General features: G+C 42.0%; 1 protein-coding gene and 1 non-coding gene across 2 annotated transcripts in view; one reads left to right on the forward strand and one right to left on the reverse strand.

Annotated features, from left to right (window-relative positions):
• Positions 1-494: 494 nt before the first annotated feature.
• Positions 495-27179, reverse strand: part of LOC126178891 (protein doublesex-like) — a 410275-nt gene continuing 383590 nt past the window's right edge. Inside the window, exons 3-4 of the mRNA XM_049924570.1 lie at positions 5078-5221; positions 495-4958 (exon numbers count right to left, since the gene is read on the reverse strand). Of these exons, the coding sequence (XP_049780527.1) occupies positions 4828-4958; positions 5078-5221 (275 nt within the window). The 3' untranslated portion in view covers positions 495-4827. The remainder of the gene's footprint in view (positions 4959-5077; positions 5222-27179) is intronic.
• Trnas-gga (transfer RNA serine (anticodon GGA)) lies at positions 8676-8759 on the forward strand. The gene is given in 2 exon segments: positions 8676-8715; positions 8725-8759. It is a non-coding gene; the product is annotated as a tRNA-Ser (tRNA).

Raw genomic sequence — 27179 nt, forward strand, 5'->3', positions numbered from 1 at the left:
AAGCTATGCAATCCACATAACATGACTGTCATGCCGTTCGTTCTTCACGTCTATTCTCGGCCACACTCTGCAGGTGCAATGAAGATGCTCCTGCAGCGTTTTCGATGGGAAGTGTTTGGTCACCCACAATACAGCCCGTAATTGGCTATCCCTGAGGTTCATCTCTGCTCAAATGTTCCGCTGGCTATGAAGACAATATTTTGACACAGACCACGAGCTGCAGTCCAGAGTAGAAAATTGTCGAAAAACACTGGCAGCTGTCTTCTATAATGAGGGAATTGGAAGGTTGGTACAATGCTACGACAGATGTCTATGTCTGAGCGGCGACTGTGTAGAGAAGTAGCTGGAAGATGTAGCTAACCGTTGCAAATAAAACAGTTTTGGTTTTCACTGTGGTTGCCATTTCGCGACCTATAGTTCCTTACTTTCCGAATAGCCCTCGTACATCACTGATTCTGCGTGTTAGGGGTAGCTTGCAGGTGGGTTTTTGGAGGTTTGTGGCATTAGATATCTGCGCACAGATCATGTAATTCGCGTAAATAACGGGATGCTAATTTGCATACGCGGTGATTGCTTCCGATAGCAACCCAGATGGGCTCCACAGGATTTGCTTACATCAGGCGAATTTCGTCGCCGAGACATCAACGTGAGTTCACTACAGTGTTCATTCCGTTTGCCGGCGTGGCTCATTGTAGCACGAGTCTGGCTCCGGGAATGGACAATTATACTGCTGAAAGGTGACATCGTCGCCGGGGAGGACATCAAGCATGAAGTGATGCACGTTTTCCGCAGCTGTCAGCGTGTCTTCGATTACAATAGCAGGTCCCGTGCAATCGCAGGACAATGTCTCTCAGAGCATAATACTGTTCCCACCAGTCTGCATCTATGGCACGCTATAGGTTTAGGGCCGCCGTTCACCTCGATGACGGCATTTGTGGAGACGACCATCGACGTAGCGTAGCAAAAATATGATTCACTCGAAGAGCCGGTACGTTTACAAGGATCTAACGTCGAATCCCGATGGTCCCGTGCCAACTGCAGTCGTAAGTGACGATGTCGTTACGTCAACATGTGAACACGCAGTGTGGTCTACTGCGGAGCTCCGTGTTCAACAATATACAATGAACGGTGTGTTTCGAAACACTTGTGTGTTCACCAGCATTGTGCTCTTCCGGCAGAGATGCCACAGATCACCATCTGTCCTACTTTACAGAGCAGACAAATCTCCGAACACCACGTTCAATGAAGAGTCGTTGACGTCCAACCACTTAGCGCCTAGCGGTACATTGTCCTTCTACCTGTTTTCGTAGATACTCACGACAGTAGCACGTGAGCATTCGACCGTTTTGAGATACTCTTTCACAGGCTCTGTCCTTTGTCAAGGTCGTTTATCGCAATGGATTTCCCCAGTTTCAGCTCATATCTTCGCTAGGGTGATCCCCCGTCCGGTCTGTTCCGCTTACAAATTTTTTCTACCACGTCACGTGGCCGCAACGCCACCCGCCGGCAACCAATTTCGCTGTGGGCGGTAGGCATAATTTTCTGACTTACCAGTGTAGAAATTTATTGCGGTAAATTACGCAATCGCTAGAAGTGTCATTTTTTAACAAACAACCTCTAGTTTTACATAATACTGTCAAGTGTCATTCTGGTTGGATGTCTCTACCATTTCTGATGCGGCAAAGATCCCAACGGTAACCAGTTTCTTCCCCCATTCGTTGCACTAAGTAGGGCTTAACTTGTGCAACGGCAGCGTAGATATGATCTTTCAGGTCGTCTGCATTGTTTGGTAGGGGAGAAACATACACACGATCATTAATGAAACCTCAGAGAAAGAAATCCAGATATGTGAAGTCTGGGGAGCGAGGTGACCATGCGACTGGCCCTTCAGGACCATTCCACCGATCTGTGAAGCGTTTATCTACGAAACCTTGAACTACTTCCGTGAAGAAATGACACGGTGCACCGCCTTGCTGGTAGTAAAGCATTCCGTCACGGTCATCGTCATCGATATGTGGAATTAAGAAGTTTTCAAGCATAGCCAGGTACACAGTACCAGTGACAGTTTTCTCGATGGAGAAGAAATGGCTGTACACTTTCAATTTGCTAAGGTCAGCAAACACAACAAAGTTCTTGTGCCAAGAGTAAAATGTAGCTTGAAGGTTCTCTAGCGTATTCAGTGCGAAATTAAGCCGAACAGTTGTTGCAGAATACTTTTCATGAAACGAAAATACACAGCGAGTACGCTCTGCACCAGTGAAAGTATCAGTTTTAAGTGTGTACCACACTGGCGCTCCTGGTGGTGGACTGGGGGACTGATGGATTATGTGAATCAAACGTGAGGTTGTTTGCTTCAGAATTACATATTACCGATTCTTTAACCTATCTCAATAAATCTTTTTATCATTCCAAAGTTGTAATGTCCTTTTTGACTCACCCTGTATAAGACTTTTTTCCCACTCGACATTCAATATTTTCTGTATTTCCACTGTCAAAAATACCTTTACATTTTTTAATATCTTGTAAAATTAGCAATTTTTTTATTCTTCTTCCAAAACATCTCAAGCATAACTGTCATTGACATCGTCGCATTTTTTCCCCCACAGTCCAACAACACTTACGTCTTTTCTAGTCCATAACTCCACACCTTCCATGTACCGTAGCTCTCCTCTTATACATACTTTCCATGAGTGTAGCTTCAGAGAAATAAATGAAAAAATAGCAAACACTGCTTTTAAAACAGTTCCTAAATCGCTTCTATTAACTTGAAAACAAATAAGCAATGTCAATAATCTACATGAATCAATTACAGGTGCTATCAGTAAAATCCATCTCATCCTTTTCTGTTTTCAGTGTGGCATATGGTCTCATACTGCGTCTTATTTTCCAGGTGAAAACACGGAGGTTCTTCGGGAATCAATCCAGGCTATTCTGGACACATTCCGGTTCCCAGTGGAGCTCATTATTAGTCTTTAACTCTTATTTTCTGGCTGTTTTAAGAAATCTGTCGAAAGTACCTCTCACTGAAAAGGTATAATTTTTCTTCATTCACTTGCTTAAAGCCACTGTCATTTGGTCGACGTTTGCTATCAAGAAAGAGTCATCTAATTCTTCATGACCTAAAGCAATAATTTTCAAACTAAATCGTCGAAATTTTTCTTCACTCTTCGGCAGTATAAAAAGACTTTTCTCTTCACTCTTCGGCAGTATAAAAAGACTGTAACTGGCACCCACCATGAATCTCCTTGTATAAACAATACAAATATTTGTGTATAGTTACGTAAGAACACTAGGAAATAATATAAAACAGTTTATTAAATCAGCTTTGTAAACCTAATAACGTTCTCTTTATAAGACTTTCAGCTCATTAGCCTTTAGCGCTTATTTTTAGCCAATTTTAAGAAATCTGTATCTCTCACTCTAATTGTTGAATTTTTTCTTTCTCGTTATTGTCAAAGGCACTGTATCCAGTCCACTAACAGCACCACTTTTATTTCCATACACGTGAACACAAGGTATAACATTTCATTATTCTGTAAATACTGTTTGTCATATTTCATAACAAAAGGGTGTTGAATCATTTGTACACACACAATGTTCTCTTCTTACATGTTCCTTTATATGCTGACATCCTGTAGTGGAGTACTCCCATGAAAAATTTTCTTGCTTCCTTGGTTGTCTCTTGTACGTCATATTATTTTCACAGTGCAGAGGCGTTGCGCTAATACAACCTTCTCAAAATTATTTCCTGCTGTCACCTCCAAACTTTCATACATAAACTAAAATTTATTCATTAACACTCTTCTGTACGCGTCACTATTTGCCTATAACAACAATTATATGTTCTGGGATACAGATGAAAATTTAGAAGTAAATGAGGCATGAAAAATCTCCTTTTGAAATTCGTAATATTGTTTCCTTCCTTCTTGTCTTCTTATTGTTCGATTTCTTGAGTTCTGCTAGTCGCATACATCTATTTTAATATACACATTTACATATTTGAAATTTTTTCAGTAATTACTATCTATGAATTTTTCTGTGCTGCTCACTCTGTTTTAACTGATGAAAAGTACATTTTTTAAAGACGAAATAGTATTATTAAGCTTCAAAATGTGAAATTCATATTTTCTCTCGCTCTAGCGCCATATTTTTGCCTACCTTCCATAACTGCGAATTCATGCTTTGTAATTTCAAACTATTATTTCCTTAATCAACTCAATCAAATACTATTATTTTATAGATATTCTCGAGGATGGAAAAAGTTGTCATTATCACGTTGTCTTACTGTAATTTATGCTCCTCCTTCGAGCACGTAAATATGTATACGTACTGCATATTTACGAAAAAATCCATAATTCGATTTCTAACTGAAGGAAAACAACGTAGTTTTCTCTCTCCTAGTGCTGGGTACCTGAGTAAGAAATTGATATTCGTTAAAATATTTACTACAGAAAATTCTCACCATTTGCAGTTACTCAAAGTCTAAAACTTTTCTGATATTTGATGGTACCTCTGACACAACATGGTCATTCTATTAACCGGCTTCCTTTTAAGTTACCTTTGAGTGAATAACACGAATTACATAAACCCTAACTCAACCTGAGGGTCTCACTACACAACAAAACTGATGCCATATCTCTTGCTGTTTTCTATCCATGCCGGTCCTCTAACTGCAAACATATTTTCTGCTGGCGCTTACTGAGACCGTACGCACACTTGCAAGACTCCTAATTCGCTTTATTGTTTCCCTCTTTTTCTCTTGGAGACAAATAAGCAATGTCAATAATCTACATGAATCAATTTCAGGTGCTATCAGTAAAATCTATCTCATCCTTTGCCACTGATTAAGACTGACGTTATAGTATCCCGAACGTTTTTATAAAAACCAAAACATATTTTTCCGGAACAGAGAATAACAAACAACGTCCACACTTCCAAGAAGCTAGCGTCCGACGGGCCTATGAGGTGAAAATAAAAATGAAAATGATTAGATTCGGAATAAATTGCATGAGATAGGTTAAAAACTTATTCGTGTATAATAGTCGACAAAGATTTAATAATGATGATAGTAACCAACCTTCCAGAATGCGGTTGTACGCTTCTTTGACGTCGGACTTGGCGTCCTTGAGAACAACGTAGATGAGAGGTAACGTCTCCACTGGGAACCGGAATGTGTCCAGAATAGCCTGGATTGATTCCCGAAGAACCTCCGTGTTTTCACCTGGAAAATAAGAGGCAGTATGAGACCATATGCCACACTGAAAACAACAATGTTTTTCGTAATTTTAGTAGAAGGTATGGGCCGACTATTTATAGTAGTAATTATGACTGTGGAAGGCAACTTTTGTTTACGATTTTGTCTTGGATTTATTTATTCTCGATCAAAATGCAAATTTCAGTAAAGTGAGGGTTCTGCTATGATTAAATATTTATAACAATGCACAGCGCTGAGAAGAAATTTATGTCACTTTCGAAATGCAGCACAATAGTAAACTGATGGAATTTTACTGTTTTAATTTATTTCAGCATACTGTCAATTGGAACCAATCTACTGGCATAATAATCCAAATAAAAGTCCAGGTTACAATTAGTGATTTTGGTTCACTGTCACCATAATACCTTATCCTGAAAATCCACCAGCATAAAGCAACAGCAGAATGGGATATTAATGCCTAACCGGTACATGACATATAACTACAGAGATTTCTAGGAAGATAAAGCTGAAATTATGTTACATGCATCCATTAAATACATCTCGTGCAGTAGCTGAGTCATGCCGATGGATGTCTAAGAAGATATCTGATTACGGTCAGTGCAGCGAGACCCATGACCTATTAATAAAAAAATGAAACATGGACTGCTATTTTATTTTTATCATTTAAATATTTACTGGAACGCAATGAAATTCTTTGACCATATGGTGCCCTTTTTAAAGTGGGCTTGAGAGTTAGAAGTATAAACATCGCATGTTGGCATTCCGGATATGACCCTCCACAGAAATGGGTGGATAGTTAGAAATGTGTTTTTAAAGGTGAGGAAAATAATCTCTACATTTCTCGATAGTTACGAAAAATTAAGATCTTACGACAAAATTTTTGCCATCTTGTAAAACGACTGATTGCATTCTTAGTGTGTTGTTCAAGTCGGAGACTGTTGGACGCAAATCACTTCAGGCATGTGAACGTATAGTTCTTTTAAAACCGCTAACGATGTTATTGAGTACAGTTGTTCAACAGAGAGATCCGCTTCGATTCTAATGTCCTGCCGTCGACTCTGCATTGAAATCTAGTCTTCCTTCCAATCAAATACTACTAATGAATTGTTCTTGTGTGTTCCAGAGCAAAGTCAGGAGAACAGAATTTACCATTGAAAAATCGTTCTTAGAATCTCATTTGCCCCGTAATCAGCCAAAAATTAATCATTTTCGAAACGGTAGTGCGTGAAACGAGTCTGTACCATTCTGTCACCTGATCGCTAGTACCTGACGATACTTCTCTTTTTAATGAATCGTTGGATACTGTTCAGATTTTGATTATGTTTCTCTGAAAATTAGGTATCTTACTTTCCTTCTGGGAGATTTCGGGATCATTATGTTGTTTGGCGACTAATATTTGAAATTCCATTTATCTTTTTATATTTTTTGTGTTATATTTTGAAAATTCATAACTTCCCCTTTCACGTTGTTTATGAGAATGTTAATTATTCTTTGAAACTGGATTTGGTTCTTCATCAATAGCTTCAAGATACTTATATATTTAACATTATCCAAATCACAAAATTTCATTACCAAAAATTATATTTGTTTTTTGTCCTTAAAATACTTTTGTGTACTGATTTTTACGTCCTTTACAATTGCCAGTTGAGACCTGCTGTAACGGTACCTCACAAACTCTTTGCGGCGACTAGGTTTTCTGTCTTTGTTTACTGCATTATAACTTTTTGAGGAGAGTCTCTGTGGTTTGTTCAAGGTGGACGACGTGGGAAGCCAAGTCTGTAACTTCCTTCCAGGTTGAACAGTGCGAAGTTTTGTACCGTGAAATATCTACGGCAAAATGAGACTGTATCAAGAATGTCATTGTTCATATAACATCAGAGAGAGAAGGAAATATAAAACCAGTGGCTCTTAAAAACAGTGTTTAATTGGAAAGTCTGCATTTTTAACTAGTATTATTTGGTACGTACATAAAGAATGAACTCTATAGATGTAGCAGTCAGGGCGAACAGGCTTGGATGGTGGGGTCATGTTACACGCATGGGAGAAGCAAGGTTACCCAAGAGACTCATGGATTCAGCAGTAGAGGGTAGGAGGAGTCGGGGCAGACCGAGGAGAAGGTACCTGTATTCGGTTAAGAATGATTTTGAAGTAATAGGTTTAACATCAGAAGAGGCACCAATGTTTGCACTGAATAGGGGATCATGGAGGAATTGTATAAGGGGGGCTATGCTCCAGACTGAACGCTGAAAGGCATAATCAGTCTTAAATGATGATGATGATGATGATGATAAAGAGGAGCATGGTATTGTCCAAGTCGATTTCAAGAACATGCTATGATCCATTCAACGTTGACAAGGTAATGTTCTTTTCGTAAACATGTCGAGTGCAGGTCCTATGAAGGAATCGTACTCCGAATTTCACAGGACAACTAGCCGAGCCAATAATTTCTTAGAGGAATCCAGATGAGTATATTTATTGCCTGGTAATTACTGCTACGATTACTTTAGGATTAACCTATCTACAAGTCCGTTTTCCTACTTAAAGTATTATAGTTTCTATGTTAGTTGATGCTGATAGAAATGTTGAAACTTAACTATCCTCATTTAATTACTATCGTGATTGCTGAACTGGGGGAACGGGGTTGTTAGACGCACCACAAGTTTAACTGGAGATAGAATTTCCTATAGAGTCAGGAGGACAACGGCGGATCAGGAGAAATCTGAGACAACAACAGCGCCAGTTAAATTTGGGAGAGTGCAGCTTCAACCTTGGGACTGGTACTGCAGTTTCATCCGCTGCCCCACAACGGGTGATTCAGTGCAGGAAGGGCAGGGAAATGGAGATGGTGTAGGGGGTGGGGATAGGTCGGAGTGCGTGTGTGTGTGGGGGGGGGGCGGGGGGGGGGGGGGAGACGATACGCGCCTGCCTAACGGCCAGCCTGGCTGCGCAGAGATCTCGGTGGGCGCAGAGAGATTGAGGGTCAGCCTCCCACGCACCAATTGCTGCAGCCGCTTCTGGTCCACAACTCGTTCCTTCCTGTCTGTTTCTGTTCACGGCCACACAGCGACGACAAAGATGTGACGCCGCGAAGATCGCCTGGCTCTGCGTGTCGACGGTGGCATTTAATCAGTAGGCGCCCTGCTCGAATCCTGCCGGTCGAAAAAAGTTTTCGTAGCCAGAAGCAAACCAGCCAGCAGTACACTAGTACAGGGAAAAGAGAGGGGTTGAGCAGCTTCTGATCAAAAGAATGTAGAAAGAGCACCAGTGGTCTGGGCTGAATTCTCATCTTCTCCACAGGGTCCATTATCTCATCAACATTACATCAGTCCACGAAGTTTCGACGCTGGATTGATAAAAGTAGACATAACTTACGATGGTGGTTTTAATGCCTTAGGTGTTCCACATAGCCCCCCACTCTTGAGTACATCATACAGAACTTGAAACTGCCACAAATGTGTCGGCCCGTGTGGCCGAGCGGTTCTAGGCGCTTCAGTCTGGAAACGCGCGACCGCTGTGGTCGCAGGTTCGAATCCTGCCTCGGGCATGGATGTATGTGACGTCCTTAGGTTAGTTAGGCTTAAGTAGTTCTAAGTTCTAGGGGACTGATAACCTCAGATGTTAAGTCCCATAGTGCTCAGAGCCATTTGAACCATTTGTCACAAATGTCCTACTTTGGGATGCCGATCAAATCGCGCGTTGCACTTGCTTCATTGTCAATTATGTCGTCAAAGGGTTGACGCTTCAAGTGAATTTTTGCACGCTGTCGCTTTGTGGAAGGTTCGTATTGATAACACCAAGTCTCGTCACCCGTCATAATTGTTTTGCCGAAAAAAATATCTATGTCAATCAAGTTGCGGCTGCTGTTCACGCGTCGTTGTTTTTGTTCGGGGGTCAAAGCGTGAGGGGCAGACTTTGCACACACTTTTCTCTTCTTAATTCCGGAGAATATCCTGAACACTTGATTCAGAGATGTTACTCTATTGTGATCTGAGACGCAACAACGTTGGCGCATTATGGTCACATGCCCATTACTCAATATTGTCTGCTCACATGTGACTGGTCGAAACACATCTGTTGTTTAGAGTTGTTACTTCAGTCTGCCACAGGAGACACTGCGCTTACGTCGCTTATACGACAGGAATAACATCAGACTCGTAAGTTTTTCGATGGGTGGTGTACTCTACCTGTCGTGATGGTTGATGTCAAAGATTATGAGCAAGAAAAAAACATCACTTATAACCAGCATGGCGAAGGGCACCATGGACTTCTCCTAGTCATTCCCTTGCCTATCCCAGTCGCAAATGAACCAAGGGGAAAAACAACTGTCTGTCTACACACTTCCGTACAAGCCTTATTGCTCTTATCTTGTCACTGTGGCCCTTATGCGAGATGTATGTTGGTGGTAGTAATATCGTTCTGCAGTCTGTCGCAAATTCCAATTCTCTATACCTTCCCAGTAACATTTCGCGAATAGAATGTCTTCTTCCCACCAGGTACTTTCATTTGAGCTCCGTAATACTCTTCCGTAATACGCTTCCGTAATACTTTCGTGTTGCTAGAAGCTACCGGTAATAGATCTAGCAGCACACCTCTGAATAAAGTCTTTCTTTATTCCGGCCTTGTAGGGGTCCCAATTACTGAAGCCGTACTCATGAATTGGTTGCCCAAGGGTTCGGTAAGCGGTCGTCTTTATACAAGAGCTAAACGTTCCTGGAATTCTGAATAAACATAACTCTAAAATTCGCCTTCCCTACAACCGACCTTTCGTGCTCGTTCCTTTTTATGTCGACTTCCAACGTTACGCCTGAATATTTAATCGATCTGATGTGTCAGGCTGCACACCACTAATACTGTATTTGAACATTACGAGATTATTTCTCCTACTCATCTGCATTAACTCGTATATTTCTACATTTAGAGAAATCTACATGAAGGCTCTTTGAACGTGCTAAGAAACTGATAAATGACGAAAAACTCAGACAGCTCTCACTCTACACTCAGAGCTGACAACCGCCGCTGACTAATTGAAGGCAGTCCCGCAAAACACCTAGAAAATGTGTGGACGGGTTCTTTATGAAGAAGTAAGTAAAAAAGTGTAGTCTACATGGGATCTAAAGTGCGTAACTTAAGAGGTATGAGCACTTGTTTAGCTTCAATGCTGTGAAACAGACCTCTTCTACTGCAAAGTCTTTGTTTCCGTATTTTGGGAGGAAGACGTATTGAGCAAAATAAGAACAAAATGTCTGGTAAACACGGGGCCTAAAATGCATATTTTAAGAGCTATGAACACTTGATCATCTTCACAATTGTGAGATATATCTCTTCTACTGAAAACGTACTCTTAAGGTACACATTTTACAGCAGATGTTTACTAGACTTTTTTTGTTACTACCTTCTCCAAAAAAATGAGAGCCCTCGTTTACTAGACCTTTTTTCTTGTTTTTGTGTAAGGAATTTATCCCTAAAGTTTGTCGGTACCTGTACGCGTTGACCCTCCAACATGATAAGCAACCCAGACACCGTGCATAGTGAGCAGCTTCAGCACTGGTATGACTGCGTGCAAGTAGTTACAACAAAATAAGCAGGCCAGCTACTAATCCAAACTCTGCACAGCATCGCGTCATGGCACGTCGGGGCAGCAAAAAGGGCGGCGCGTGGCGAACCACGGCCAGACGGAGCTGTAGCAGCGGCCGGCCTTGGCTGGTCGCAGCAGGCATTGTGCAACTGGCGGTGCTGCACGTTTTGCCGAGGAAATTGCGAAATGGTATCACTTAGGCTAACAGGCGCGCATAAAATTTCAAGACTGACTGCAAGGTACTGTTTAAAAGCGGGAAGGCGAATGGCATAACCCACTGATAATGGACGCTTGCGGTCGCATAAATTACATAGTGGTTGCATTGTTGTATCTTACATGTATAACACACGCAGTTATTACGGTGTAAAACAAGCTGCCATTTTCTTATAATTCAAGCCTACGCCATTGCCTACGTGCTAAAATATTACTTGCTGCTACTCGGTGTGGATATTATTTCTCTCTCTATATTTGTGTGCATAGACACTACAAAGAGAGATCGAGAGACGGAGACGGAGAGAAGAAGAAGGGAAAGAGGGAAAGAGAGAGAGAGAGAGAGAGAGAGAGAGAACTAAACGAAGAGTATAGAGCGTTTTCGTTCGTACGGCACGTATAAATCATCAATGTATGGTGGTAATTTTCGGTCCAGTTGTCCGTTTTCGTTTTTATGCTAGCCCGTTTTGTTTAAACACAAAGTTAGAAGCTCTATTGCGACTTTTAATCATCATCATCATCATCATCATTTAAGACTGCTTATGCCTTTCAGCGTTCAGTCTGGAGCATAGTCCCCCTTATAAAATTCCTCCATGATCCCCTATTCAGTGCAAACACTGGTGCCTCTTCTGATGTTAAGCCTATTACTTCAAAATCATTCTTAACCAAATCCAGGTACCTTCTCCTTGGTCTGCCCCGACTCCTCCTACCCTCTACTGCTGAACCCATGAGTCTCTTGGGTAACTTTGCTTCCCCCATGCGTGTAACATGACCCCACCATCTAAGCCTGTTCACCCTGACTGCTACATCTATAGAGTTCATTCCCAGTTTTTCTTTGATTTCCTCATTGTGGACACCCTCCTGCAATTGTTCTCATCTACTAGTACCTGCAATCATCCTACCTATTTTCATATCCGTAACCTGAACCTTATTGATAAGGTAACCTGAATCCACCCAGCTTTCGCACCCATACAACAAAGTTGGTCGAAAGATTTAACGGTGCACAGATAACTTAGTCTTGGTACTGACTTCCTTCTTGCAGAAGAGAGTAGATTGTAGCTGAGCGCTCACTGCATTAGCTTTGCTACACGTCGCTTCCAGTTCTTTCACTATTTTGCCATCCTGTGAGAATATGCATCCTAAGTACTTGAAACCGTCCACCTGTTCTAACTTTGTTCCTCCTATTTGGCACTCAATCCATTTATATCTCTTTCCCACCGACATTACTTTCGTTTTGGAGATGCTAATCTTCATACCATAGTCCTTACACTTCTGATTTTAATGTCGCAAAAAAATCAACTTAGCATTGCCAAACTCATAATTGTTGTCATAATATAAACAACAATGTGGGAAATACTGTACCCAGCCACAAGTTTTTTAGAAAACATTTTATGGTATCGTTACTGGTTTCGGGTCTGAACCCATCGTCAGGCAGTAGCATTGATTTCTTGGCTAGTTTAACGTTTGTGTCCTAAAACATAAAAGTTTGGTGATAACACACTTTAAAGTAAAAATCACCAAAAAATTGTTATACTTTACGATAAAAATGTAAAATTTGCCAAGAAATGAACGTTACTGCCTGACGATGGCCTCAGACCCGAAACTAGCAACGGTACCACAAAATCATTTCCAAACAACTTGTGGCTGCTTACAGTATTTCCTACAGTGCAGTTTACGTTAACAGGTGCGGTGTTCTCTAACCATTACTGATAAGATTCTGTCATAATGCTCTGGGCCGGAGCACGGTCTTGTATGTTACCAAGCACTCTCATTTTGTCTTCTACACTTAACATTTTTATTCATTCCTAACTGTCTGTTCGTGTATTGTACTGTACGATATTTTAACACACTTTCATCCTATCACAGAGATTGAATTTAACACAACTTGTCATGTGGGCTTCAGCAAGCGGACGAAGCAGGCTCTGACTTCGTTGGGTGCTTGTGACCAATGGGAATGGAGAGGATGCGTTCAGCATGTTACAGTAAATGAGTTAGGAAAGGATGCTGTTCAGTCCGGTAACGTAGTGTTTCACTTTGCGATAAAAATCAATCCGAATTATTGCGAACTCAGAATTACTGAAGTCGAAATTAGTGAGAGTTTCTATACTTCTAACAAGCATTGTTTACAGACAGTTACACATTTTATCTCACAACGTGCATTATTGATAAAGACTCCTGTAATGATATGTTTAACTATTTCCCAAGCTGAAGACAATTTAAAAGGTAACGCACTACGAAACAGTTTGCCTCCTTCTAGACTTATGACGAGTCTAACGGCAATCACGATTTAATGATGTTTCTGATTTCTGACCCACAACTTCTTAATATTTCTATTTATTTTCTTTGCAACTCCCACTCAATCAGTGCGTTGCTTCACTCTTCCGGAAAAGCACTTCTGTATAAGTGTTCCAACAAATACGCTACTGAGCACAAAACTTACGTTGTGGAAGTCATCGCAGTATTTTATTCCAAATTTGTTTCACTGAATGAAAGGAAAACAGGACAGAAAATTTGCGTAGAAACCAGAGGCGATGTAGATTGTAGTTATTTGTGTCTGTCGGTTTGGCAAAGGTGGAATGAAGAATGTTGTGTAATTGTACTTTGTGTTTTTGCGCTAGGGACGTACCTTTTCCCATGTAGGAATTTTCTATGAAGGATTTAATAATGTTAACTTTGTATGCGTTGCCATTATCTTCAGCAATTACACAAATATTAGTTTCACAAATTCATTTGCTTTTTTTTTTCTACAGCCTATATTTATGTTCCAAAAGTGTTTCTCCTTTTACATTATGGCATCTTCGATGGATTTAATCTGGAACAATACAGTTATGTTTTTATATGCGATGCACAGAGATTAGAAAACAGTTCATGTCAATTTTTATTAAAAAAATCTAATTACGTTCATTCGTTTTTCCAGATCACAACTGCATTTCCTCCCATCTGGTCATCTCGGTAGGAAAACCGAATAATTTATAAAAATTATGGTGTGAACTGTTTTATGACCCTTAAGTATCGCACATAAAAACAAAACTTTATTGTTCCAGATGAAATACACTGAAGATGTCTCAATTAAAGGGTAAAACGCGTCTGGAACTGTAAGTAGGCTGTTTAGGTTTTTATGTTGGTAACGCCACGTAGCGCTCTGTATGAAAATCACTGACTGTGTTGTGTGCAGTCTGTGGCTGGTTGGCATTGTTGGAATATTCGCTATTGTGGTGTTGGGCAGTTGGATGTGAACAGCGCGTAGCGTTGCACAGTTGGAGGTGAGCCGCCAGCAGTGGTGGATGTGAGGAGAGAGATGGCAGAGCTTTGAGAGCGGACGATCTGGACGTGTGTCCGTCAGAAAAAGGACATTTGTAAGACTGGATGCCATGAACTGAACACTATTAAGGTAAATACGTTGTTTATTCTCTGTCAAAATCTGGTGGATGTGAGGAGAGAGATGGCAGAGCTTTGAGAGCGGACGATCTGGACGTGTGTCCGTCAGAAAAAGGACATTTGTAAGACTGGATGCCATGAACTGAACACTATTAAGGTAAATACGTTGTTTATTCTCTGTCAAAATCTTTCATTTGCTAACTATGCCTATCAGTAGTTAGTACCTTCAGTAATTAGAATCTTTTATTTAGCTGGCAGTATTGGCGCTCGCTCTGTTGCAGTAGCTCGAGTAACGAAGATTTTTGTGAGGTAAGTGATTCATGAAAGGTATAGGTTATTGTCAGTCAGGGCCATTCTTTCGTAGGGATTATTGAAAGTCAGATTGCTATATATATATATATATATATATATAGTAGTTCAGTTTAGTGATGATCGGAATAAGTAAAGAGAGAAATGTCTGAGTACGTTCAGTTTTGCTCAGAAAATCAAATAACGTAAGACGTTTATCAGCACAGTCATTTCATAATTATTCTAAGGGGACGTATCAGAACATAAGGAAAGACAGACTGCAGCAATAAAAAGCGTTTGAATTTACAAAACGAATATTTAATGTGTGATGTTTAAAAGACATTTTGCTTACTTCGAGTGGAAGATATTTTGAGGTCTACGGCGTTTTCCTGCGCCTTTTTTGTGTATTTTCTACCGTTTACAGTGTTTAGAGATATATTTCTCTTGTGCCATGGTATTTTTCAGCTTCTATCTAGTAAATCTACTATAGATGTAGCGTTACAGTAAGATTCCTTAACTTCGAACATAGGCTTCGTACTAGTAGCATATTTTATGTTGCTTGCGATTTACATCACGCATACATTGCCTTTGTGATAGAATATTTTGTCTGGTGAATTACAATCTTTTTACAAGACATTTGACTGAAATACATAGAAAATTAAGTAATGGAAGGCGCTGTGACATGGGAATCTTAATCAGGTGATACAGCATCAGGAAGGGTTTTGACGAAACGGACATCAATAATAAGATTTTATTTGATCGAACTATAATACTCCTCATCAGGGACTATCGATCGATACACAGCATATAAAAATGACTTTATAGATGGAAATGGGCGCTCTCAGAAAGCTCAGATCTACCGAGGCACAAATTCCACATTGTAGATTGAATAGGAGCTGGACTTATTCGCGAATAAATACAAGAAAATATTTAGAAAGGGTTTCATAGTATCTGACTCCTAGAGCTCTACGATACAGATAAATACTAAGACATATACTCACAATCTGATAAACATAGAAATACCACATAAATTATTTGTCAAGCTTTGAAGGTGAGACTGAGACCTGCTTGGAGGCTTCAGGAGAACACACAGAATTTACACAAGCTGTTGTTGGTAACAGCGAGCAAGGCGACGCACTGCGCTGGACCCACATGCGGGAAGAGTGCAGTTCATATTCTCGTCTGGCCACACAGATTTGGGTTCCCGTCTCGAAGTCGCTTGAGGTGATTGATGGGGATGGTTGCTTTGGAAAGAACACGACCGATTTTATCCCTCGTCCAGTCTCAATCTACAGTTATGCATAGTCTCTAATGGCCTCGTTCTCAACAGGATATAATCTTCCAGTTCTTAAATCGGTATACATGAGACAGCATGCTTACCTAATATGTTCCAAAACCCCGCGCATAAAAACGGGATTTTCTGGTGCTCATACCTCTGGTTCTATTGGTGATAAAAAAGTAGCGTCAAGTGATTTGGATAAGCCTTGCACTAGGGGCCATTCGTATACCCAACAGAAGGATCGTCTTGCTGTCACTATCCTACGTACGGGTATCAGACACTTTCTCCTGCTTAAGAGAAAACCGGTTGGTTCTTTTTGCATTTGATCTGGTTTACAATGGGCTTGATGGAACCATTAGTTCATGGGCGGTTCCTCGGTAAACTCCACAAAAAGGTTTTTTTTTACTGTATTTTCACCATTACCAACAGACCAAAACCCAGCCGAGGATCCAAGCTGGCTATACACAGCAAATGGATGAAGTTTTTACTTACTGGTCTCACGCAACCTTGAAAATTTTCGTGATACCTTCTCCAGTTTCCGAGATACACAGGTTAAAAGTTACCCTACTTCTACACGTAAAATCCGGTATTAAGCGAAATCCAAATAATAAATAACAGCAGCAAATTGCTCAAATTTTAACTGTTTATTCTCTACGCATTTATGTGGAAGAACCATCTCTCCGTTTTCAAAAATCTGTATCCATCACCGAGAAACACCCCAAAAACCTTTTTTCTTTTTCAGTACCAAAATCCAGCCGCGGATTTCGAGACGGCTATGCACATCAAATGGCTGTAATTTTTACGATGTATTCTTAAGATCTCGATCTCGAACAGCCTTGAGAATTTTCTTGGTATCTTTGTCCGTTTACGAGATGTAATGGTTGGAAGTTACTATACTTGTATACGTCAAATTCACACGTAAAATCTCAATTGAGGCGAGAATATAGTTTATAGAGTGACGTAGCGTGAAGAAAAATACTGTAAAGTGTCCTCATTATAATCTGGAAACCCCATGTTGCAGTACTGAAGCACATATAAATTTCTGTTGTCCGTGCACACCGGTGTGAAGTCTAAAGTTAGTTTCGCATTACATCAGTTGCGCATAAGTAAATTATCTAAATTTTAATGACCATAACATTTCTTTTCATATGAGTTACATGCCCTGTTACAGAAAGGAAAAAAAGGGAATCACTGGAAAAATGCTCCTGTCGGAGAAAAAAAAATTGGAATATGTTCCCGTTTATTTAAAGGATTGAAAAGTGGGGCACCAGCTGCCTCATTCTACCTTCCTCGGCACCTTTAAAAATTTCCCAAATTATTGAGATGCGAACTTATTTGTGTTTTACTATGCTGAAAGAGGAGGAGACAGTGGCAGTGGTAGAGTGACGGAAAAGTAATAAGTACTGAAAGATAGTAGACACTGGTTGTGTTAGAGAAAGAACGTAGGACACCACGACGGGCGTGAGAGAGAGAGAGAGGGACACAGTGGCAGCGGAACATCGTTGACAGGTACAGAACAGTGCTAGGGAAAGAATGAAGGAGACAGTACCAGCGGAGGGGTAGGAATAAAGAGAAAGAGAAAGTGGGCGAGAGCCACTGTTCATGAGAGACAGAGTATATGACAATGATAACGAGGAAGAGAGAGAAAGTGAGAGTGAGAAGAAACAGCAGTTGTAGGAAGGAAGTAATGAGATATTAGCAGTAAGAGAGAGCAGTGACAGTTGAGAGAAGATCGCAGCAGTAGGACAAAACGAAGGGGAATGTTACTGTGAGACAGGAGACAATGACAGAGACACACAAAGAGATGATGACAGTGAGATGGGCTGAATGATTGAGTGACAAAGGGCAACTGGGATTGGATGGATATGAGTGACTTAGAGCGATGGACTAGTGTGTGTGAGCGAGTTACACTTGGGGGAGGATGTAGGGACTTGAGGTAGGTTGCATGTGAAGAATAGCGCGAATATGTTCTCCTGCCAAAATTTTTGGGAAAATTTTGAAGGTGCTGAGGAAGGCAGAAAGAGGCAGCTGGTAAGCGACTTTTCAGTCAGAGTGCTTTAAATAAACAGGAACATATTCGTATTGTTTGTGCTCCGATAGCAGCATTTTTCCTCTGGTATATTCACGCTTTAGCGAATTTGTTGAGGCCTGCGACAGTATTACAAAATTTATAAAATAATTTTCGAGCTTCCGTGACTTTCATTTGCCAATAGTATTGGCACGAGGCGTTGCGGCTGCGGCTGCCTCCATCAGGTGCCTCACAGTTAAATTTTCGTTAAATTTTGGGGATAAATTCTCTTGGAGTATGATAAAGTCTATTTGCTCGGTGTGCGAGCGAACTTATATACCGAAATTTGTCCCCGTCGAGAACGACTCATTTATTTCATTGTGGACCGTTACGTGTCTTGTATGCTCAAATAATCTCACCTATGGCATTACTTCCATTTTTGCTGAAAAAATATCTTTTTCTGACACACAGAGCACATGAACAAACACAAACTATTACCTTACACTTTCGCCTACGGTTGTTTATGTTCGAAAGAATTCAAATAGCCCAGATTGGAGCACTTTTTGAAGTATTTACGTTAGTACTTTCTAGCCCGACGATTAGTAACTCTTTGCCAAGTACTACGTCATGAATGCAAATTTTTTGCGGTATCTTGGAATGGCTGGCCAGTATCCTTAATGCGAATGGCTATGTTCGCTGTATATTCTTTGGAAAATTGTCTTAAAAATCCTACTCTTCTTTATTGCTGATACTATTCGGAGTGTTCGTAGCTCTTGTCACGGCTGATAACAGAAGTCACAGACGCTCCGATATCGCTTTAACGTGTCACATTAGTCAACAGCAAAGAGATGGAGTATACGTGGAGAGGCTGTGACACGTTTTAACATGTGACATTCGTCCGTACCAAAGCGACAGAGTATACGTAAAGAGGCTGTGGAACGTTGTAGTATCATCCACGATATTTCGGAAGTCAATTTGTGCTTGATTTGAGAACTAATTTGTAAGAGAAGCAATTTCCGAATTTCTTTTTTAAATCGTCCAGCGTGTAACTGAACACACAGAAGCAGTAAAGCTACGAATATTCCTTATTTCAAGTGCCTATTTCTTTACCAGCCGTCTGCAATTACTGCAATTCTATTAAAGCTACTGACACTGTCGGTAGACGATGAATATAGAGTGTTAGTACGCTGTATTCAGAGGTAATATTGTTTGTGGCCATAGTTGCTAAGGACTAACAGTTGCAATTTCCCGAGCGGTTCTAGGCGCTCTAGTCCGGAACCGCGCCACTGCTACGGTTGCAGGTTCGAATCCTGCCTCGGACATGGATGTGTGTGATGTCCTTAGGTTAGTTAGGTTTAAGCAGTTCTAAGTTTTAAGGGACTGATGACCTCAGATGTTAAGTCCCATAGTGCTCAGAGCCATTTGAACCATTTTTAGCTGCAATTTCGTAATTTCCTTATGCTCTATCATGTACCAGGCCCCTTTCTTAACTTCCGAAATCATGGCGGAGGTTTGTTGAGTTTGCTTCTCTCTGTTCACTGTGTTGCCTCTCTTCGGTATTCTGTCTCCTTCCGTCCACAGCAGTGTTATGTGATGACTCTCGCGGAATGAGAAGAGAATTATTGGAAAAGACCTACCATGCTTTCACCTGATGCTGTCAGGTAAATTTAGAAAACATATATATCAGGCAAACTGTAAAACAATTAGTCTTGACTCCTATTTTCCGCATAATGATCGTAATGACAAGATACGGGATATTAAGTACCGTATAGAGTTTGTTGTTCCATCCTGGCTTACGTGTAGATGGAACGTGAAAGGAGGCGGCTAATAATAACCGTATACTATTCCTTTTTGAAAGGTGAAACTGATGTGCACTGGAGGTAATAAGTTAATGTAAACGCAAAGGAAGTACGTCATCATTATATCCATTTGTGGTAGGACAGGCAACTGGCTGACCCAGAAATGTCATTTACTTGACACCAACGCCGTTTTCTTGATGCTATCGAGAAGGTAGTATTTATTATCATCCCTACCACTAATAGATGATTTTTGTGACCACGATCTTATTATGAATGCATCTGCGCCAACAAAAGTATGTCCGTGAGAAAATCTTTTTCGCCAAAAATATCAATCATTAATTACCACATGGAATTTCAATATGGACAGGAATATTGTAAAACGATTTTGGTTCAATTTCACGGCATCAGTAATCAACAGTAGGAATGCCACTCTTACAGAACTGGTATAAATTTTCGCTTTCTGCCGGACTTGCAAAGAAAACCACGGTAATCTTCTGGAGAGTTTGTCTGTGTTTTGAATCACTGACCTTCGCTAACACGTCTCATATTTTCCCGACGCTCTGTGTGGCTTTTTATTTTTCCGAGAACAATGACCAAGCAGTTCGTGAATGAATAATGCTGCGTCATCCTACTTCCTTGGCTGCCAGCGGTATCTGAAACCGTTACATTTAGCAAACCTGTATCATTGTTTATGTAAATAACGTGACTCACATAGCGTAAGTGCCACCATATCGCTCGTCAGTGATGAATGCCATTTCCCTCTCATAGGTAAACAGAGTTTGTGGATGTTGACGTATTATTCTACGGTAATGGACATAACTCATGAGAGTACAACCAACTACAATGGTTTAAGACGAGAGCTTTGCCAGTCAGCGCCATTGTGATAATCTGCAGCGTGAAATCTTCGTTTACAAAGGAAGATCCGCGCATAATTTTTTGTTCTTTCTTTTATCTAAATACGTTACAATAGTTCAGCAGTTTAAATAGCGTAAGTCCAAACGAATCCACAAAAAAGACCTTACTAAAAGCTAACGTTTCTTAGATATGATTTAACTTATTTTTATATTTTGTAGCAATTACTGCTGAGTTAATTTGGTAACAACAACTAGATCTTTCAATTCGAGATCGTCCTGAAATTCAAGCCATAAATAAATAAATGATGTCAGGAAGCCTAGATCAGAGTGGGGGCGCATGAACTGGAACATCATTCAGTAGTCTGACACAAGTACATACATTAAATACAGCAGGAAACGTGTCAATAACTTTGCAGAAATTCATGAGCTTTGCGTATTTGAAGAAAATGTGAGCCACTGTACATGCCTACAAGTAACAGGGGAAAGATTTCGATTACGTACGTGTGGTAAGACTTTTGGAGCCCCGAGTTGGAAAGAGAGTATAGAGACAAACAGTATATTGTTACTTCAAGGTGCCCCTCACTAATTAATTTTACCTGCATCTTCTTAACCATTCCGCTGTATTTCTTCCTGCAGATATTCAGTACTGTAGCACAGGCATAGTATCATTACAGCGCAGAATCGCGGTTTGGGGAGAATAGGGGTTGGCTTGGTGCTCGGTTCCTATTTGAACTCCGAAAATTGGGTGAAAAGTTTTTAGTTTAGTCCGGATCACCGGCCATTTTTATATAATTCGAACATCTGGGCTTACTGTAGCAATATTACAGTAAATTAATTTAGGTTTGAGCGACGGACCGGAGTTGGCGCCCAGGCAAGACAAATTGTTCGAATCCATTGATTCCTTTCGCAAAATATTTTAATTGTACTGAAATTAATGCTCAGCTTACGGCACCATTTGTATGGGCGTCGTATAGATTTTACGTGCACAAACTTTTTTCGGGGAGTTTCTTGAAGCGCGTCACTTCTGCAATTGTAGATTGTACGAATCGGTTCAAACTTTGCACGAAAGTAGGTATATTGATAAGGTCAAACAGAATTTTTAAAATCCTGTTATCTTCACCCGCTGTCAAAGAGTTTCAAAGTAGAGCTAAATGTCGTACACATTCTTCTGGGAGGTTTGTGAAACGCTCCACTTATACGCTTTAAACTTGTACGAGTCGGTTCAAACTTAGCAAGAAGGCAGAGTGAAAAGGAATCTTTTTTTATCCAGTAATCTTAACGTGTTGTCAAGATACGATGGTTTAAAATCAAGCTAATTTGTAGCTTGTAAAATTCGTTCCTACGTGACTTAAATGAGCGGAAAAGATTTAAAGAGAAACAAATAAAAAATGCGTTCTTAGGATAAAATTGAAAACTTGTTTTCAGCAGTCTGGCTTCATTCGGATTCTAAGTGCAAGAAACATTTTCATGTTTCAAACTGGTGCGAATCGGTTCAAATTTTGTAAGATGGTGGACAAATAAATATAAATAAAGGTCGTCCAATTGTTTTGTGAAAGCCACGATACAAGCAACATGCTTCGAAAGACGATAAAAAAGATCTATACGGAATCAATTTGTTGATTTCTGAGTGGGGAAGTGGGTTGGTTTTTTGCCGGGGGGCACCATTTGTCCCCATAACCCGTCCCTACCACATGTATTGTGAAGGATGTAACAACAAATAGAGAGTGGTATGCATGTATAACAGAAAGTACCCTAAAGGGAGGAGGGTGTATCTATAGTAGGAAGTATACCAGAGTGGGGATACATGTATCCTACGCTTTAATGCCACGTTGTGTCGTATTGCACGACATGACAAATGCCATAATCGATGACAGGATGGTATATGTCAAGATATAAGAGATGACGTTATGTACCGTATTACTGTGTTTGACATGATTCATTAGATTACGTGACATAGATACTAATGCTAACAAATAAAAAAGGGCGTATATGTCAAGATGTTTTGATTTAAATGTATTTGAAGCTGCCAGTAAGTCGAAAAACTAGTTCCCTTCCTTAACATCCCTAACTCTGCCCATGACATATTTGCCTTTTTGTGCTGGGATAGGAGTATATTTCATTCTGATTAAGTATTTATCGTGCGCCTCAGTTTTCGGACAGTTCTAGGGAAGTGCATTATCTAAATCAAAGGTTTAAACCACTGTAGAGATGAAAATCATAAAAGTGAGGGTGAAAGCGATCAAGAAGTACTGACTCGCTCAAGAATGGCTTCCACTTGCAGTAAAGATCCTGTACAACGCCTCAAAATCATGCCACAAACCAAAATGCTTCCCGAACAAAAGCTGATAGTTACAGAATGTTTCAATATCCAGCTTCTGTCACCAAGCTCGAAAATGTGACTAATCGAAGAAAACTGTCTGTCAGCAGTCAGTTAAAATGTAATTTCGACAAGGTGTAGCTAATACAAGCTATTCCTTCCATTAATCGTTAGCACTGATGCAGACACCATATGCCTAATTTGAAGCGCCGTACCTTGTTTTGTGTGGCTACAGCAGTGGCGCGCCAGCCATCGTATCTACCGTTTAGCCGACGGGAAGACGTTGCCTGCACCGACGGCCATTCTTGGCGAATCACTTCGGCTGTTGGGTCCACATAAAACCAGCTGCTGCCGCCACCCACAGTTCGATTCTGCCCAGCAGGACGCTGTTTAGATTGCTCTCTTCCCTACAACGGGCCGGCCGCGGTGGTCTAGCGGTTCAGGCGCTCAGTCCGGAACCGCGCGACTACTACGGTCGCAGGTTCGAATCCTGCCTCGGGCATGGATGTGTGTGATGTCCTTAGGTTAGTTAGGTTTAAGTAGTTCTAAGTTCTAGGGGACTGATGACCACAGATGTTAAGTCCCATAGTGCTCAGAGCCATTCCCTACAACGGAGCTATCGACGCCTTGATTTTATTTCGACCTCGCATTTGGACTACTCGTGACACTGTTTCAACGTTAGCTAATGACGAACACGACTCTGATACAGATTTGCCTTCCAGTTCATCTTAATAGAGTTATTTACAGCTGTTGTGACTATTCACGAATTCGGTCATGTACAAGCCAAGTGCGACCATTGATATTGTTTACGTGTTGCATAAACGATGCTCGGCTCTGCGAATGAAGCGTAAACTGTTGACATATCCAGCAATCACCAACGATTGCTCAACTGTTCTGATAGTGATGAGCCCCCTTCCTTTTTGTTTATTTTGGCGTTGAGGTATACCTCCGTGGCGCCTTAGTAGCCTTCAGACACTGTCATAATCAACATTCGTATCCGATGTAAATTGTGTAAGCAACTAGAGCATCGCGTCGGCCGCGGTGGCCGAGCGGTTCTAGGCGCTCCAGTCCGGAACCGCGTGACTGCTACGGTCCATGCCTCGGGCGTGGATGTGTGCGATGTCCTTAGGTCAGTTAGGTTTAAGTAGTTCTATGTTCTAGGGGACTTATGACCTCCGATGTTAAAGTCCCATAGTGCTGATCAGAACCATTTGAACCAAGTAGAGCATCCACACTTTTACGCGACGGCTATTCATGATGGTACCAGCGCACATACAATAACACTTCTGTAAATTTATGTATATACAGGGTGATTCCGTGATGATGCTACAAACCTTCAAGGCTAATTGAGAAGGATCAATGTATCAATTTGAGGTAAGGGTCCCTGTACCGGAAACGAACGATTCGGACAATCGAATACACTTATTTGTACTTTTGTTGCTAAGATTGTAGAGTAGGCAACTTTCAGAAAAGGTAATATGGACGAAATCAAGAAGAAATGTCTAGTAAAAATGAGCTCTAAAATGCTTACCTTAAGAGCTATGAGCATTTGTTCAATAGAGGAGACGTGTTTTCACACTAGCGAAGGTGAGCAAGTTCTCATTCCTCCGCAGGTGTGTATTTTAGAGCCCGTGTTTACTGTCCATTTTTTACTTGTTTTGGCGTCCTCCCCCGGTAGGTGAGTGGACGGCCGTCACGGTAGCTCAGCGTGTTCTTACTCAGCTGAGTAAAGGAATCAACGATCATCTCTAACGGATATCTTCTGACGTCCGCCTAGACCAAACGCAACGAACAATACAAAAAAAAGTGGTCAGTGTGACAGAATGTCAATACTAAGGGCCCGTGTTCGAATCTCGGCTGGGTCGGAGATTTTCGCCGCTCAGGGACTGGGTGTTGTGTTGACCTGATCATCATCATTTCATCCCCATCGACGCGCAAGTCGCCGAAGTGGCGTCAAATCGAAAGACTTGCACCCGGCGAACGGTCTACCCGAAGGTAGGCCCTGGTCACACGACATTTGCGTTTTTACTTGTTTTGGTGCCTACTACCACCTCTGATTGTTGTATATCCTGGATGCTTAGCAAGAACAGTACAAGTACGTGTATTCGACCATCAGAGGTATCAGAACGGTTTTCGATTATAGCTTCTAAACCTTCGTTTCCGGTAGAAGGACTCTTAGGCCGGCCGGTGTGGCCGAGCGGTTCTAGGTGCTTCAGTCTGGAACTGCACGACTGTTACGGTCGCAGGTTCGAATCCTGCCTGGGGCATGGATGTCTGTGATGTCCTTAGCTTAGTTAGGTTTAAGTAGTTCTAAGTTCTAGGGGACTGATGAACTCAGATGTAGAGTCCCATAGTGCTCAGAGCCATTTGAACCATTTGAACTCTTACGTCAAAGTGATACAGTGATCCTTCTCCATCATCGTCACGGAATCACCGTGTGTACATATAAATTTTCAGGCGCCGGCGCCAGTAACTTTGACGCTCAGTAGCTCCGTTGGATGACGTTTCCGGACGTGGATTCCTACTCAAAATATTACACACTCACTCGCCTCTACAATTCCTGGTTTGTAATGGGATTTACGGACACCCTGTATATTGGAAACATTAGTTGGTTTGGGTTGGGTTGGGTTGTTTGGGGAAGGAGACCAGACAGCGAGGTCATCGGTCTCATCGGATTAGGGAAGGACGGGGAAGGAAGTCGGCCGTGCCCTTTCAAAGGAACCATCCCGGCATTTGCCTGGAGCGATTTAGGGAAATCACGGAAAACCTAAATCAGGATGGCCGGGCGCGGGATTGAACCGTCGTCCTCCCGAATGCGAGTCCAGTGTCCAACCACTGCGCCACCTCGCTCGGGTGGAAACATTAGTGGTCGTACTACGCGTCCAGCGGGCACGCCCAGAAGTCTCTCCTTCTTTCGTTTTTGGGGAAGTCATAACGCGATATGACATACAATGCATGGGATGGACGCAGATAAAAAAAAAATGGATGGATGGGTCGATAATTCTGCTATAGCGCACGGGACTGTGTCGCGTACCCCAAACGCGGAAGCGATAAGGCTAGTGCAGCAGGTCGCAGGCGGAAACCGTGTAAGTTCTCAGTGTGGGAGCGATTAGCCAGAGGCCCCGGCGCACACGCTGCCGGCTGCGCCGTGGGCGGCGCGGCCGCTCCTCTGGAACACTCGCTAATCGCGCGCGCTGCGTTATAAATACCGGTCTCGCTGCACCGCGGTCGCCGTTACTCCTTCTCAGCCGACGCGCCCCGCCTGACAAACGACCCGAGCGCGCGCCGGAGACGCAATACATTTGCCGCTCGCCTCCCGGTCGGCAGTCCGCTGCTGACGCCGAGTGTGTACACGCCTCCGGCCGCGCCAGCGAACCATCTGCTCAATTGTTCCCTCGGCCTGGCGACCCGTCAACTTACACTGGTCAGTCAGAACATTACGACCACATAACTAATAGCCGGTATGTCCACCTTTGGCATAGATAACAGGGCGACGCGTCTTGGCATGGAAGCTATGAGACCTTGGTTGGTAGCTGGAGGGAGTTTGCTCTACATCTGCAAACACAAGTCATCTAATTCCCGTAAATTCCGGGGAGGGGGGGGGGCGATGATTTCTGACGCCGCGTTCAATCACATCCAAGTCGTGTTCGATCGGATTCATGTCTTGTGAGTTGGGGGACCAGCACATCAATTGCCACTCGCCATTGTGTTCCTCGAATCACTCCATCACAGTGCGGCCCTTGTGACGTGGCGCATTATCTTCTTGATAATTGCCACTGGCATCGGGACGCATGATCGTCGTTATTCTGTGTATGTAGTCTGCAACCAGTCTACGATATTCCTTAACCGTCATCGTGCCTTGACAAGGCTCCACTGGACCGTTGGATGCCCACGTGAATGTTCCCCGGAGAATAATGGAGCCGTCGCCAGCTTTCCTCCGTCTCGCGGTACAGGTGTCAAAGAACTGTGCCTCTGGAAGACGACGGATTCGCGCCATCGCATCGGCATGACGAAGAAAGTATCGGGATTCATCAGACCGTGTAACGCTCTGTGCCGTGCGGGGTAGCCGCGCGGTCTAAGCCTCTTTGCCGAGGTTCATGCGGCTCCCCCCTCGGAGGTTCGGGTCCTCCCTCGGGTATGGGTGGGTGTGTGTGTTGTCCTTTGCGTACGTTAGTTTAAGTTGGATTAAGTAGTGTGTAAGCTAGGGACCGATCACCTCAGCAGTTTGGTTCCAATGTTCAAATGTGTGTGAAATG

The sequence above is a fragment of the Schistocerca cancellata genome, chromosome 1 (assembly GCF_023864275.1).
Source record: "Schistocerca cancellata isolate TAMUIC-IGC-003103 chromosome 1, iqSchCanc2.1, whole genome shotgun sequence".
Taxonomy (NCBI): Eukaryota; Metazoa; Arthropoda; class Insecta; order Orthoptera; family Acrididae; genus Schistocerca; species Schistocerca cancellata.